Below are 17,330 nucleotides of genomic sequence, written 5' to 3'. Positions count from 1 at the left end.
CAATGACCTTGATGATGTCCTGCAGCAATCTCATGTCGTGCATGGGCACACGCTCCTGCATCTGTTCTAGTGACTTGCCCATCCTCATAGCCACTAACAAAATGATCATTGCCTCATGGCCACACACAAAATGGCCATCACCACAAGGACCTCACCAATATGGCCGCAGTCCAAGGAGCCCTTCCAAAATGGCCACCCCCAGGGGTCACATATTCATGTGGAAGGCAGCTCACATCCGACGAACAGCCCAGCAAGCAAAAATGGCCCCGAAAAACCCGCAAAGCTGCACAGTGCCGCTGCTCCCTCAGCCCGCACCGATAGAGCCTCCAGTTCTCCGAGCTCACCCGCTGCCATATGGAGGTGCCAACGCTCTTTCCAACACATCCCGGCACCCGCAGCACCGCCGCCAGCTTGCCCTTGCTGCTGATAGCCAGCAGCAATCGCAGGGAGCCTGCCACCATCCTTGTTGATCCAGCGGCACAACAGCGGGACAAACAAAGCCGCAACGACCCCCACAGCCAGCACAGTCAGTGGGTGCCTCAAAAACAGTCACATGAGCTGATCCACACACCAAAACAGCAACAAAGGTAGAAAACACTTGGAAGCCAAGTAAGCCAACTGGTCTAGGCAGGCAACACCAACAATTAATGGAAAAAATAAGAACTACCAAACTAAAACAAGAACCCCCCCCCCCAAAAAAAACAACAACTCATGAACAAGTGAAAAGCAAATCTCTTTTCGGACAAGACTAAATCAGAATTGGAGCCAAGCAGCAGGGGAGCTGGAGGCGTGGCTTCAACTATGACTCAGTCTCTTGGGCAAATAAGGATTGAACAACCCACTTCTGGACCAGGACCTCAGTGGAACTATTTACCAGAGCTTCAAGAAAATACTCAACTTCCCTCTGAAATCTCATTGGTTCATCAATGACCTGGGGTTAACTAGTTGAATAGGCCCCAGCTTCCTGCACTGGAAGGCAGTGATAGAGAATCTCAGGGTTAAAAGGGGAACGATCTAACCATGGAAAGTGACTGGCATTAGTATTCCTCCCTTTAGATTATCCCACAACCACCCTAATCTTACATGTGAACTCCTCTGAGAGTTGGGCCCTGAATAAGTTGGACCAGGTCTGTGATTGATACAGTGCCCATGGGTAACCTCTGAGTCTGGGCCAATGCCCACCCACCAGACCCAAGCCTGAAGAACTCCACCAGCAATCTGGCCATGGCATTACGGTACTCACACAAGGAGGAAGGTAAGCAGGAAGTTTTGTAAAAAAAAATCTGTATCTCTGGACAGATTAAAAATATGTTTTTAGTTTACCATAAGGGAAGCAGCAAAGGTAACAATTCTTAAGATCAAATTTTATAATATTAAGTTCAATGTTCAGTACCAGGAAAAAAAAAAACACCTTAAAAAGTAATTTCTCTTCAAGCTACAGTTGCCAGTGATGAAGTAGCAAGTCTAAAGTTCAGACACAATAAATTGCTGGGCAATGGACAATATTTTTATTACATCTGTTAGCAGTTAAAAGTAATAAATATTGCTACACGTGGAAATAAGTTGGAAAGCTAAGATATCCCAACCTAATTGGAGATTTTTTTTTCATCAAACATTGCAGAAAACTATCCATCCTGCAGTCAAAAAGAAAAGATAAGGAACCTTCATAGTCATAGCTTTGTCGAATAAAATAACTTGAGACTGTATCCACTTTCTGTAAAAACCTGTTTGCAAATAGACTCCTGGCAACCTCGGACGGCCACAACCATAACCAAAACTGCTGATCCCTACCAGATAGTACCTGGTGAGATCTGGCATATAGCACGTAAGAGGACCACCGCTGTCTCCCTGGAACATAAGACACCAAGAAGAAAATATCAGTGGAGGGAATTATCAGATATTAGAGGGAAACATATTATGAATCCAACACATTTACTTAACCCACAAAGCGTGCTTTGCTTAACCAGATTTTAAAATCATAATTGGCTGATATAGCACAATCCACGGATGTATAAATATTAGCTGGATTCATATGTTAAGCTGAGCCAAGCATTGGGGCTCACTGTATGTTCTCAGCAAAGAAATTGTGAGCTACACCTTTCATGATTTGACATAAAAAGAGCTTTTCAGTAAGATACCCCCTCCTGGAAATGGGATATTCTTGCCTCAGTCATACTGCAAAATGTACAAGTCCTGTCAGTCTCTCAACATCTGACTATGACAACTCCACTGCAGGCCTCCTGGTACTTTTCTGAAAGTCCAGTCTTCCAATGGTAGCTGCCAAGAAGGCATTAGGTAAACAGCTATTAAGAGAGCCAGCCTTGAACCTTCTTAGCTTCAAACCTGGCTGGAAGTTTAAATATTCTGAAAATTAACATCATTTTACAGGACTTACTTTAGACATTTTAGACATTTTATTAAGATTTATAGGCCGCCCTTCTCCCTGAGGGGACTCAGGGCGGCTTACAATCACAGGGAAGGGGGTGCAATACCAAAAGACAAACAGTAAGTGAACAAAATAAAATAATAAAACACAACTTGCATTCAACAGTCAACACTCGGGCGGGTAAATTGGGAACCTATCCCCAGGCCTGCTGGGAGAGCCAGATCTTAAGGGCTGTGCGGAAGGTCTGGATGGTGGTGAGGGGACGAATCTCGACGGGGAGATCGTTCCACAGGGTCGGAGCTGCAACAGAAAAGGCTCTCCTCCGTGTAGTCGCCAGTCGACATTGACTGGCAGATGGGATTCGGAGGAGGCCCAGTCTGTGCGATCTAATCGGTCGGAGGGAGGTAATCGGCAGAAGGCGGTCTCTCAAGTACCCAGATCCACTACCATGGAGTGCTTTAAAGGTGGTCATCAGTACCCTGAAGCGCACCCGGAGATCGACAGGTAGCCAGTGCAGCTCGCGGAGGATGGGTGTAATGTGGGCGAACCACGGTGCGCCCACTATCACTCGTGCGGCTGCATTCTGGACTAACTGCAGTCGCCGGATGCACTTCAAGGGCAACCCCATGTAGAGCCCATTGCAGTATTCCAGCCTAGAGATCACAAGGGCTCGAGTGACTGTTGCGAGAGCCTCCCGGTTCAGGTAGGGCCGTAACTGACGGACCAGGCGAACCTGGGCAAATGCCCCCCTGGTCACAGCCGACAAGTGATGGTCAAAAGTCAGCTGTGGATCCAGGAGGACTCCTAAGTTACGGACCCTATCTGAGGGGTATAAAATTTGACCCCCCAGCCTGAGTGTTGGAATATCGGCCAAATTGTTGGGAGGGAAACACAACAGCCACTCGGTCTTGTCCGGGTTGAGTACCAGTTTGTTAGCGCTCATCCAGCTCTTAACGGCCTCAAGACCCTGGTTCATCACGGCCACCGCTTCATTGAGTTGGCACGGGGCGGACAGATACAGTTGCGTATCGTCCGCGTATTGATGGTATTTTATCCCGTGCCTCCGAATGATCTCGCCCAGCGGTTTCATGTATATGTTAAATAGTAGGGGGGATAAGACCGAACCCTGCGGCACCCCGTATGTTAGGGGCCTCAGGGACGATCTCTGCCCCCCGACCAACACCGACTGCGACCTGTCCGAGAGGTAGGAGGAGAACCACTGCAAAACAGTGCCTCCCACCCCCACCTCCCGCAGTCGTCGCAGAAGGATACCATGGTCGATGGTATCGAATATTTATGGCATGTTTGATCAGCCATCGACCCAAGTATTACAGAAGGGCCTTCTCTACCATTGCCTCTGCTCTCTGGAACGTCTCTCCCCGCACCACCAGGGTAAGGTTAGCTCCAAACCTCCTGACCTTCCCCGAGAGCCTAAAACTAGTTAGTTTAAGGATCCAACGAGGGAGCATCGTAGTGGAGGTGGGCCACAATTTAACCACAGATCCCACCTCCCGCCTCCATTCTGTTCCCACACCTTCCCTCCCCATCTTTAATTGGACTGTAGCATTTGGCTTGTCTTAACTTATTTATGTTTTTCGTAGATATAATATTTATCTGTGGTGGTGCAGTGGTTAGAATGCAGTACTGCAGGCTACTTCTGCTGACTGCCGGCTCACCAGACTCAAGATTGACTCAGCCTTCCAACCTTCCAAGGTCAGTAAAATGAGGACCCAGATTGTTGGGTGCAACCGACTGTAAACTCTGTAAACTGCTTATAGAGGGCTGTAAAGCACTGTGAAGCAGGATATAAGACTAAGTGCTATCTATTATGTAACAGACCAAAGTTACCATGTGATAAGATGGGCAGCCAATACATTTTATAAACAAATAACTAAACAAGGAAATTCTCTTTTACCTGACAACCATCAATTCCTCCTTTTTCAGAGCCAGCACAAATCATGTTGTCCTTCACCATTCCTGCATACCAGTCATGTCTATTACAAGTTGATAATGGAATAATTTCAACCTGTGCTTCTTGTAATACATCTGTCTCTCTCTCTGAAATGAAAATTCAAAACAAACAAACAAACCTGGAAGTACTCTTATGTCTGTTTCAGGCAAAAATGGAAAAATGTTGGTACAGTTTATTCTTGGTGCGCCATAAGAATCTTAAACCTAACAACACGAATGCACCTTACTTCCAACTGATTACCCAGAAGCTTGCCTAAAGAAAAATTCAGAGGTTTTTTCAGCATTTAGATATGAAATGATTTTTTTTGACACTTAACATAGCCAGAAGGTAAATAGAAAGATTACAATGCAATGCTATCTTTTTCTTTCTCATTTTTTCCAATGTGCAAACCTTTAACTGTTTAGTTTTAGGTCCAACTTTGGCAACTTTAAGACTTGTGAATGTCAACTCCCAGAATTCCCCATCCAATGTCTTAAAGTTGCCAAGTTTGGACATTCCTGCTTTAGGCAGAGGTATAGTAGTGCAATGAAATGAAAAACAGTGAATACTGGGACCACTGTTAAGCAACATGTCCTTCATAGCATCAATGATTATGCATTTGAGCTGAGTAATCAGTTAACTTACTGAAGCAAGAAAGATGCTACTGACATGATCAAAGAAAAACAACATGGTGAAAAATCGCATTATTTTTCAAAATACAAATTCAGGTGTTTCCTATCTCATGAAAGATATAAACAGGCAGAAACTAAAAAATAGAAAAATATGGGACTACAGATATTCCCTTCTTTCAATATTTATAATAGAAATTGATTCTGGCAGGAGAAGCTGTTTTCTGAATCTAAAATTAATGGTTAAAAGGTTTGTGAAAAGGAGACTAAATATATCAGTTCCTATTGGGGGGGGAACATTTTAGGCAGGAATGAAGTATTGAAACAATATTTTATCCTTATAGAAAAAATTAGAACAGAATGATCAAGGAGTGGAATGATTATAGGGCACAAACCTCATTAGCAATTCTTACATATGACCAAGGAAAAATGTCTGAAGGAGTCAGTTGTGTTCATCTACCATATGTTTCATCACTCAATTTATTCATCAATAATTATAGCTCTGCAGTTCTAGGATAAAACCTACAATAGGTAAGAACATTGTTTCCCATTTGTTAAATGCTGTGCTGTTAGGCATATTCCGTTTAAAGGTCTACGCGAGGGGTGTCAAATTCACGACATCATGGTGTTGTTATATGACATATCGTGACTTTTCCCCCCTTCGCTAAACCGGGCATGGGCATGGCCAGCGCGCGACACATCTGGCCAGTGATGGGATTCAAATAATTTTACAACTGGTTCTCTGCCCTAATGACCAGCTGGTTGGGCATGGCCAGGGGACAGGATAGCACTCAGCCTCCTGCAGCACTTTGCCAGTCAAAACGTGGTGCAGGGGTTAATTACAAAATGTGGGTTTTACTTTGTGACATCCAGATCCAGTGAGCAAGAGGTGTGAACTGTACAGAAAATATACTTTTATTTGGTTATGAAGAAATATCCCCCAAGTCAGATGTACACTATATGTAGACTGACTTTTAGCTACATACCTCCCCAGCAAATAGCAAAATTTGAAGCTCCAGGTAAAGAGGATTCATTTTAGGATGAGTAACCAGTTTGCATGTTGGAGGTTCCTACAGAAAAGCTGGGAACATTTGAGGGAGGGGTGCAGAATAGTCCTTCTTTGCCTGAAGTTATAGAGACCTGGCACCAATCAAAACACTTTTTGTGAAGCAACTGATTTTGCATCATAAGCAAAATCCCCATTCCCAACTCACCCCACAGTAATGATAATGCAAAATCCCCATTCCCGACTCAACCTAGAGCAGAGGTTTTGGGCCTGGAAGACCTCCAGCACCACCCTGGAAGCCAAAACAGGCTGCAGGGGGACTCCTGGTAGGGGAGGGTGGGCGGTGCCAGTCAGAGATGGGATTAGCTGGTTCTCCGAACTGGGCTAAAAGTTAACAACCAGTTTGCCCAAACCGGTGTGAAATGCCTGAAGCCTACCTCTGCATCTGGTCGCGAGTGTCATAGCCCAGGTCTAGCAAAGAATTTTGAATGGTACATGCCTGGACCAACATGTTTGTTATGTACACAGATCACATATATTGTTTCAACAAAGACCTGGAACTGTATGTGTTTTCTCCAGACATATGTGTACTAGGCAGAGATGCCCCAGAATCAGGAGAATGTGGAAAGAGGTAAGGTCACCAGTGATGGAGGCTAAAGGAAGGTATATGAGAAGAAGGCATAGGAAAATGGAGAGAAGGGTAAGCAGACCATTTGGATACATTTAGCAAAAGCTGACAGTGATGCATGGTTCAGGAAGGTGTGAGATCTGGAGGAACAGTAGAAACATGTTTGGCCTGCTGTGATGAATTAAAGCATGGTGGGACAGCAGCACATAAGTAAAGAAAAGTCTTGGGAAAGAGGTGTAATGGAGAGTAGAGCTGATCTTGTGTATAGGGAAGGAAGGAGAATTTGCGGGGTGGAAATTGCAGTCCTAAGAAAGAGGGAAGGGTGAGGAGGAAAGTACAAATAATCCCATACTATTTGTTCAATTTAAGATGGGGCAGAAAGGAACTTTGACAGGCTTTCAATATACTGCTATTCTGCTTTACTACAATAAAAAGTATTCCTGGAATCTCTGCTGGGTTCTGGATTTAGTCTACTTCAAAGAAGGACAAGAAAATGATGGGAGAGCTGGACCCACGGCAATGCGAAGCTGGAGAGGGGCAGAGTGCACCAATCTTACCCTATTTAACCTACAAGAACCCTCCAGATTTCTCTAGTCTGCGTCTCAGTTCATTGGGAATATGAGGCATGTGGAAGAGATCAGCCAAATATCTGGGTAGTGTGCTTATCCCCGGCTAAGAATAAGACATATTTTGTGCAACTCCCCAAATATATCATCCACCAATTAATGGTTTCAGATGAACTCTGACTGAAGGGGACTGCTCATCCTAAGAATGTTTCATTTGTCTTTAAATCAAAGGGGAGTGGTACATCCTTCTTGGATAATTTCCAGTTTCAAAAAGGAACATTCAGGTTTTCAATCCAACGTTCTCATTTTTGATAGACCAACGGAAAGGGAAAAATAAAAATTCACCTTTTTCTGTTGTCTGTCCCCATCCAGTTATAAAACATGGTGTCTCAACATTTAGAGCCACAGGAACATCAGGTATACAGATGGGCTGGATAAACTGATTGAATTTGATAGACTCCATCAGTTTGAACAAGGCAATGTCATTGTCAAAGGTAATCTTGTTAAAACTGGAATGCATAATGATAGCCCTGATCCGGCTCTTTCTGGTATGGGCATGGTATCTAGAAATATGATGCAATCCAATCACAGCTCTCCAAAATGAAGCGACCCTAGAACAGAATAAAGCCCTCTGTAGAAATCAATGCTGTCAGAGTTTGTTGCAGAAAAATCAAATCCAGAAAGCACACAGAGATAACTGTTTCTGCTAGATTCATTAACTTCTTTATATACGTTAAGAATAGAAGAATAGATGTACAACACCAACAGATGGTTCTTCCAAGTAAACACAAGGCAGAAGAGTTACAGGCAAACACAAGCAGTTAGCTTCATTTCAGCAGACAAACCCAGACTGACTGCTTGTTTACTTCTCAGAGCAGCAGATTGCTTAAGTTTTGTTTTTCAGCACGAAGTTTAATACAGCTAAGCCACACCCAGACTTTGTATTTAAGTTTCTGTTTCCAACTCTCTGCATAGACTCAGATCTGTTTAAGCTTCCATTGGCTGGCTTAGTTGCTTATGCCTATTCATTGGCTGACCTTGTTCCCATGTGTCTCCCAGTCATGAATATTTTAATATTTTAACAAATGTGAGTTGGCTGTAGAATTGTATGGCAGCTTCCTAGACCCTGAAATTTGCACACTTTTTCTTACATTTTAAAAATTATTTTTGTTAATCTTTTTTAGATAAAGAGACAATAAACAAGCAAAGGGAAAAATAATTAATGCAGAGATATAGAATCAATAAGTGGACAAAGTAGTTACTGGGAGTAAACAGTCTCAGTATGTCAATGATGAAACATTAATCATAAAAAATAGAACACCTTAAATTATTTTTACAATTTAAAAAAGGATTTTAGAGCTTTTTAAATATCTGAACTGAGTGTCAAAGTCTCCATTTTTTTGGCATTTAAGGATATCAAAAAGGGATTAAACAGGAACAGAATTAAAAACATTATAGGTTTCTAACATTTAGTTTCCAATTTCCTCTTTGCTGTTTGTACCCTGAGTAGTATGTAATATTTATACATTTTCATGTATTTCTTATTTTAATTTTTTGGTCAAATTCTTTTTATTAAAAAAACACTTTAGATGTTTACATCTGTCGTGATGATATGGAAAATACATTATTTGAAATGTTAATTTTGCCATTATTGCATATTCTCCAAGTTTCAGTTCTTAATCTGGTCTCTCTTTTCCAGTGTTGTCCCAGGCTATCTTTGGAGCCATGAAAATGTATCTTATGAAATTGTGATTTCTTTTATGACTTGGAATTATGGCCAGTTAAAAAAATGTGGTTCATGGTACTGTGAATAGTATTTCCATGTATAGAGCTTGGGCGACAACTGGAAGAGCAGCTCCCTGGTGCACACACACAGGAGCACTGGAAATCAGAATCTCAGCTTCCCGGTGCACGCATGCCCAGTTTCCAGCACACACGAAGACCAGCTGGCCTGCACACATGTGCACGTCGGAACCTAAAATGGGCGACAATGGGCGACAGCTGGTGAGCCTGAAGATGGCTCTGTGTGCCATTTTCTGCACGCGTGCCATAGATTCGCCATCACAGTCTTCTGACATTTCCAGCATTTATTACTAAATTTGGGTAGTTTGGCAATTATTGATGTATTTGTCTATTTTGGGAATTTTATACAATGTATAAAAGATCAAAGAATACTAATTTTCTCTTAAATTGTAACATGTGCTAAATTTTATAGATTTGTTCCATAATTTTTCCCATACTTGTGTTATGACCTTAAAGTTTGCATCCATCCATCCATCCTCTCTCTCTCTCCCTTCCTCCCTCCATAATCTTCTGTAGTAAATCATTTCAGATATTTAGCACTTTTCTACATCTCAAAGCATTTCTTGCATTGATTTTTAGATATATTTTTGGTCTTTTTCAGTCTCCCTTGTATTAGTTCAATGTTCTTTTCATTGTTTTTATGCTCCTCTAGCAATGGCAGATGGATAATTGATATAGAAACAAAAGACATTCTGCCCAGTGGTTAAAAATAAAATGTATGTAGCCTATCCATCATGAATTCAAAATATCAGCCCAGACTCCCCAGCAGGAGAGAAGTAGAATAAAATGAGGAATAAGAGTAAAAACAAAAGACTGATAAAATGGATAATGATGCAGAGGTAAAAACAGACATAAGAATAAAGTAAAAAGGAAATAAAAGTAAATTTGAATAAGTAAAAGAAACAGATTAAAATTGGGTTTCAGAGGGAGCTCTGGACAGTAGATGCTACGTGGACACCATCCTCTTTGTTGGGAAGAGAAATATGAGGTCAGATTGATAGTTCCTTGAGGACCTCTGCTGCTAAGATCGGGGGGGGGGGGTTGTTTCCAATTCTTTCAGGCCTCCTGTCAAGCGTCTGATTTTTTAAATTAGTTTTTAATCTAAGGACTATTTGCCTTCTCTTTTTGGGGATAACACCCTCACCTCCCTATTTGAGTGATTCTGAAATATCAAAATCATAAGTTGAAAGAAGGGGGGGGCTGGATGTTCCTTCTCTGTTGGTGACCTGGCACTCCTCCTCATAGTAACAGTTCATGTCTCTGCCTAAAATGTAGCATCTGAAGAGCCTCTTCTTCTTGCTTCTCCTGTCCCAGGTGAGAAGCACTAATGTGTAATTTCTCATTCCTTTTTACCTAGACCAGGGCTGTCAAACTCCCGGCCCCCAGGCGAGATGCGTAATGTGCTGGCCATGCCCATACCCAGTTTATCAAAGGGGGGGAAGTCTCGATATGTCATATGACACCACCGTGACAAGGCGAGTTTGACACCCCTGATCTAGATGGATTATTCCTGGCACTAATCATGGCAATAGCAAGGTATGACAAGGAGAAAAAGAAAGGAAAACATGATGAACAAAAAAGAAAGGAAGTTTAGCCTGGAAAAAGGCAGAGGTTCCAGAGGTGTATGGTCTCTGGACTAATGGAAGTTCAGAACAATGTTCCCTCACAGGCACAATTTTAAAAGCATCTCTAGCCATGCTTCCAATATGAATGAGAGGAAAACACCCACTATGAAATGCTAAAGGAAAATGTCTCAGATTAAGCTAATTAACAATACATGATCAAATCAAATCAAACTCAAGCTGCTGGCAATGGTTTTAACATGTATTTTAAGAATCCCACCCACATCTGAATTCTCTTAATAGCCTACTAGTGAAAAAATACAGCAACATCAATATCATCCAGCAGATGTCAGGCAAAAAAATGTGAGCATCACATATGAAATTCCAATCAAAAACTGATTTATTATTTACTCAGGCCTATGCAGGAATCTACTCAACTAATGGTTAGCACTTGTGTGGTGTTAAGAGTCCATGGAATTCAAGGGGGGGGGGTGGATTTAGACCATTTGTGGCTTTGTAGAGATTCTAGGCTGATTCCTCTCTTGACACTGCCCCCAGGTTCTGCCACTCCTTAACCTACACCAGAACACTGATTGCTAGTTATTGCCTAAGATCTGTTCATTATTAAATGGAGCTAGGATTAAATTAAGATAGGAAAACCACATGATAGATCAGCCTAGACTCATGTCTTAAAGTACTAAAGCCAGCATCCCAAAAAACCCAATAATTTAAACCTATGTTCCTGAATCACCAAGTATTTTGGGCTTTATGCTTTTTAACATTTATATTTTATTGGGTTCTACTCAGAGGTAGTATTCAGCAGGTTCTGACAAGTTCTGGAGAACCGGTAGCGGAAATTTTAAATAGTTTGGAGAACTGGTAAACACCACCTCTGACTGGCCCCACTCCCCTCTATTCTCTGCCTCCCGAATCCCACCTTTTTGGGAGGGAATGGGGATTTTGCAGTAACCTTCCACTGAAGTGGGGTGGGAATGGAGATTTCATAGTATCCTTCCCCTGCCACGTCCACCATACCACACCCACAGAACCGGTAGTATAAAATTTTGAATCCCATCACTGGTTCTACTAGTCTAGTTTAAATGTTAATTTATATTGCTAATCCATGTATGATATGCCATACTCTAAATAAATTGGCTTTATGGGCTCCTTTTTGTAACTGAGGGAAATTACATAAGGAGTCCGATGTTTGCTACATTCAGTATTAAAAATCCCAAGGGGTACAAGTAAGGTATTTGGAACCCAGGGCCAAAGTCTCATTTTATATATTCTTGTTCTTCAGAGCTCAAAAAATCATATCTGGAAATAGAAATTCTGGGTGGAGTAAACATGTTTACTCTTGTATTAGAAAAGTACTTAGTACTCAAGTGCAAAGGCCACAACCTCCCAGGGGTGTCAAACTGGCAGCCCAAAGACTGGATGCATCACATGCAGGTCACACCTATCCCGACTCCATAAAAGCAAAAAATGTTGCTATATCACATGACATGATCAAGTTTGTCACTTGTTTTCTAACCCATTAGCCATGAATGTACAGATTATTTCTCCACTTTGGCAAAACAAAAAACCAAAAACCTTAAGGTTTTTTTTTTAGACACATTTATTCATAAGTAAAAATCTGACATAAAACTTAGAATTCATGAAAATGGAACCTAATTTAAGATTCACCTGAAGCACCAAAATAGAATGTCAACTAAAGGTAACTGAGTAAACAATTATAATCCTACTTTAGACATGAAAGCTGGCTGGGTGATTTTGGGTCAGTCACACACTGTTAATCCAATTCACCTCACAGGGTTATTTGGGCAAAACAGGAAGAGGAAGGAGTACAGGTAGTCCTCAACTTCAGATTTACAATAGCACTAAAAATGCGACTTGCGACCATTTTTCAGTTACAACCTTTGCAGCATCCTCATGATCATGTGATCAAAATCCAGACGTTTGGCAATTGGTTCATATTTATGACAGTTGCTGTGTCCCCAAGTCATGTGACCTGGGAACTTTTGTGACTTTCTGACAAGTGAAGTCAATGGGAAAGCCAGATTCACTTAACATCCGTGTTACTAACGTATCAACTGCCGTGATTCACTTAACAACTTAGGCAAGAAAGGTCGTAAAATGGGACAAAACTCACTTAACAAATGTCTCACTTAACAGACATTTTGGACTCAATTGTGGTCGTAAGTCAAGGACTACTTGTATTAGGTATATTCACTGCCTTGAGTTGTTTATAAAAATAATAAAAGTGGGATAAAAATAAATAAAACTATGCTAGTTTCAACCTTCCTTTTCAACTGCTACCTAGATCTGACTAATTTTCTTTTTTCTTAGGTCCAGTTTATTCCAGTTCCCCCCCCTCAGGTAGTTTGCTTCAGAGATCTCTTACTTTTGGTTCTGGATACTCTCTAACAGATTTTTTTTTTATTCCTTCAAACTACGTTATTTCTTGCTCTTTAACTTGAGTAGGGGATGGGACTAGAAGACCTCCAAGGTCTCTTCCAGCTCTATTCTTATTAACTTCAGTTTGCAGCTCATCTACCTTTAGCTTCCTTCTCTATCTTTCAGTAATATTTCTGTAGGCTGTTTTATTCTTCCCTACCCATTTTACTCAGCTGTAGTCTTACTATCATGCACTGATATCGCTTTTGTTCATAACTACTGTTAAGTAAAAATCGCATAAACAAATGCTGCCCATTTAGCTAAGCATTTTAATGTAGTGCTTTACAGACCTATTTCTCACCTAATCCCATTGTGAACTGATTTGAGATAATAAAAGTTAATGTCAGCAACATATATTTTTCTAATATTAATATTTTATTACAAGTTCAAGAAGTCAAGATCGATTCAAAAACATATTTCTAAATTCAGCAACTACAGGCTAACCAATCTATGATAAGAGAAGGTTTTAAAATGGAAGATAATACATACGTCCATTCTTTAATGCAGTGTGCAGCTGTCAACACCGAGTTGTGATTAATTAACGATCCACCACATACATGAAGAAATCCTTTACCAAAATGATAAAGCTCAAGACTAACTTGCCATGGCCATCCGCCAAGCTGAGCATCAAGTCCACCAACAATTCGTGTTCCTGTTACTATGTCATCCACAACTGGTCTTGTTCCGCAATCTAGGAGGCAAAAGACTACTAACAGTGCCTGTTTTAAGGACTCCTCCCCCCACACGCATAAATTCCTTGACCAGCAACAGCACGTTTGAAATAGGCGCTAAGAGCAATTAAGCAGCTAATGGTTGTACACTATGGGCACAATCAGCCTTTATTTTAAACCAGAGGCACAGCTGATGTTGTTGATGTTCTGAGGTTGAGGGGGTGACATGATAGAAGTATTCCAGTATTTGAGGGGCTGCCACAAAGAAGAGAGGGGATCAAGTTATTTTTCAAAGCACCAGAGGGCTAGACAATAAAAAATGTTTGGAAACTAATCAAGGAGAGTAGCAACCTGGAATCAAGGAGAAACTTCCCAACAGTGAGGACAATTAAGCAATGGAAGGGGTTAGAAATTCTGGGTGCTCCATCACTCAAGGTTTTTTAAGAAGTCTCGTCAGCCACCTGTCTGAAATGGTATAGGCTCCTGCTTGAGAAGAGGATTGGACTAGAAGTCTTCAAAAGGCCCCTTCCTTCTCTATTCTGATTGATGTGTTCAAAAACAGGCAGTTTGAAAAATACCGCCGCCTCCCCCCCCCCCACGCGTGTTCCTTATTTCAGATGCCTTTCTTCTTTCTATTTAGTCTGCCCACCCACATATTCCTATCCATGTGCTTGGAAAACATTCCCTTCCCTTTATATTTGCCAGAGCTTCTATTTCTTCCTGGTCAGGATTTCTGAGCAAATCTCCAGGGCACCCATTGCCACCAGGATAGCCTTTATGGACGTTTGCAATCATCAGTCACTTTCGAAGACAAAAAACCTCCCGCTCCACGTTTTTAAAAAGATGGGCGGGATTTCCGATCCCCACTTGCGGAGTTGCACCGCGTGGAGCTCTTGTGAGGAGAGGTTGTCGGGAGTTGTAGTTCTCTGGGGAAGGGCAGCGGCCCACGTGCCTTTTGCAGCTTGAGGGCGGGAGTGGGTGGGCTTGGCACCTTCGACGGCTGCCGCCCGTAAGGCGCGTCGAGGTCGCGGGTGGAGAGGCGGCCTTACCAGTTGTAGGGATCACAGAGGACAGGGCTTTGGGCGGTGTTTTGCTCAATAGAAAAAGCAGCGGGAATAAAGAAGAGAACGGCGCGCAAAACTGCCTCTGCATCGTCAGTCCGGACGAGAAAAGAAAAAGAGGCCCGCGCGAGCTCTCGCTCGCCCTCCTTCCCGGCAGGAAAGGATGCCCAACGGCAGGGAGGCGGCCGCAGGCTCCGCCTGGAATGGCCTTTGCGACGCGGCAACGGGAGGCCAGTTGGATCGAATGTAAGGGTGGGTGGGTGGAAAGAGGAATCGCGGTCATCAGACCCACTATCGGGTGGAGCGGAAGAAGTAAGATGGCTTGCAATTTCTAGACGATTAGATAGAGTAGGTAGGTAGGTAGATTAATGATGATAGATTAATGATAGATAGGTTGACAGATGATTGATAGATGATACATTGACAGATTGGCAAATGATTGATAGATGATAGATAGTAATGATTGATTATAGATAGATGATTGATGGATAGATGAGAGATTGAAAGGTAGGTAGGTAGATTAATGATACATTGACAGATGGATAGATATTAATGATAGTAATGATGTAATGATGATAGATGATTGATATAGAGATTGATGGATAGATAGATGAAAGATTGACATTAATGAGACTAATGATAGATGATAGATTGACAGATAGACGATAGATGATTGCTAGATGATAAAATGGTTAGATGATAAATGATGATAGGTGAAATTGACAGATGATAAATAATAGATTGACAGATTGATAGATATGATAGTAATGATAATAGATTATAGATGATTGATAGATAATGGATGGATAGATTGATATAGATCTATATCTACACATATTTACACACACACAACTTACTTTCCATAGTTGCCAGACATAGCCAGTGTACAGAAAACATGGAGAAATCTGCTCTTTATATCTCCCTTCAAGGCAAAACTTGTTTTCCTTCTCTGAGTTGGTCTTTAATCAGACCTGCCCCATGGGAGTGATGGGAATTGTAAGCCAAGTGTTCAGAGGGCAGAAAGCTAGGGAAGATGGATATGATGAAGCTTCACTAATGTTCAAGTGGCATCTTAGTCTTCTAGTACTAGAAGTTCTTAGAGGATATAGTTTAAACTATCTTGGATATTGTTCATTGCTTCTGGTACAGAATTTTCTTGAATTAGGACTTACTGCCTATTAGTGTCATTTAGCATATCAATTTGAGATTGGAATTTTCTGGGGGCTTTTGTAAAACTTTACTTTTTTCTCCAGTGACTGTTTTTATCTTCAACATATTTATAAACATATTTATAAGTAGTAGTTATATTACTACTCCTTGTCTGTTATAACAACTCTCTGAAATTTTAATATATATTTTTCATGGCTTTCTTGGCAGTCTTCAATGTTCTGACATTTTGTTTGCTTACTTTTGTTTATATGTCTTTGGAAGTCTCTCTTCACAGTCATCCTTAACTTTTTAAAATTTCATTTAACTGGCTCCCTTTCATGGAGGTTTAGGATTTTAAATTATTTTTGGTATTGTGCTGGAAAGTGGAAGGTATGCTCAATCAAAACTGACTATTGTGAAACCACTAGCTTTCTTCTTCTATTTTAGATGAACATTAGAACTGGCACAAGAACAGTTTGTGATCTGTTCAATAACTAGCCCCTAACCACATCTTTGCTGAACTCTTTCATCTCAGTTATTTCTGTGTACTTTATCTGAAGTTCAAGTATATACAGCAGGCATTGCTTGAAGACTTGTTAGAAATGAAGAAATCATTGGACTCACAGCAACTAATGTTCTGTTTTATTTATTTACCATATTTTTTGGAGTATAAGACGCACTGGCTGAAAATCTGGGTGCGTTTTATACACTGAATACAGCATTTTTTGCTTCCCAAAACCCTGCCCCCTTCACCAAAATGGCCAAGCATAGTTTGTAGGAGGCTTTTAGAGAGCTCCTGGGGGGCTGGGAAGGGCAGAAATGAGCGAAAAACAGGCTGCTTTTTGCTCAATCCCCGCCCCCCCGCCCCCAGAAGCACTCTATAAACCTCCATAAGGCTGTGCATGCAATTCTCTTGACAAAAAACAGAACGTTTTCATGAAAAACGGGCCATTTTGGGGAGGTTTTCAGAGTGCAACCCCCCCCCCCAATTTTTGGAAAGCTCTTTAGAGTGATTGATGAGAATTACATTGATCAAGTGCTGTGCCAGCAGAAACAAAGTCTTAGGTGCTGCAGATTGTCAGTGAGTTCCTTCCCCAGCACATGGATAAATACACCTGGGAACATCTACCTACCTACCCTCTCTCTCCCTACTTACCTACTGTATCTCTCTCTCTCTGTCTCTCTCTTATTTACCTATCTACTCTCTCTCTCCCTAACTACCTACTGTATTTCTCCCCCCTCTACATAACTATCTACTCTCTCTCTTTCTATCCACTGTATTTCTCTCTCTCCCTCTACCTACCAACCTACCTACTCTCTCTGCCTACCTACTGTATTTCTCTCTCTCTCCCTTTATCTACCTACCTACCCTCTCTCCCTCCCTCCCTACTGTATCCCTCTCTCTCTTTCTCTCTCTCCACCTACCTACCTACTTTTTTAAAAAAATTGCCTCTTAAAAAC

At 41.6% G+C, this 17,330-nt stretch overlaps 1 protein-coding gene across 1 annotated transcript; it reads right to left on the bottom strand.

The window, feature by feature from the left end:
- Positions 1-1,491: 1,491 nt before the first annotated feature.
- On the bottom strand, positions 1,492-14,893 carry LOC106540014 (transmembrane protease serine 12). Its single transcript, XM_014054977.2, has 5 exons — positions 14,709-14,893; positions 13,478-13,679; positions 7,512-7,777; positions 4,302-4,444; positions 1,492-1,848 (listed from the first exon to the last, which is right to left on the bottom strand). The coding sequence occupies exons 1-5, from the start codon at positions 14,809-14,811 to the stop codon at positions 1,609-1,611; spliced, it is 954 nt and encodes a 317-aa protein (XP_013910452.2). The 5' UTR covers positions 14,812-14,893; the 3' UTR covers positions 1,492-1,608.
- Between the last annotated feature and the right edge of the window lie 2,437 nt (positions 14,894-17,330).

The sequence above is a fragment of the Thamnophis sirtalis genome, unplaced genomic scaffold, assembly GCF_051295495.1.
Source record: "Thamnophis sirtalis isolate CommonGarterSnake01/CBP01778 unplaced genomic scaffold, rThaSir2_p1.2 scaffold_3, whole genome shotgun sequence".
NCBI lineage: Eukaryota > Metazoa > Chordata > Lepidosauria > Squamata > Natricidae > Thamnophis > Thamnophis sirtalis.
This window is presented reverse-complemented; position numbering and strand designations above follow the sequence as displayed.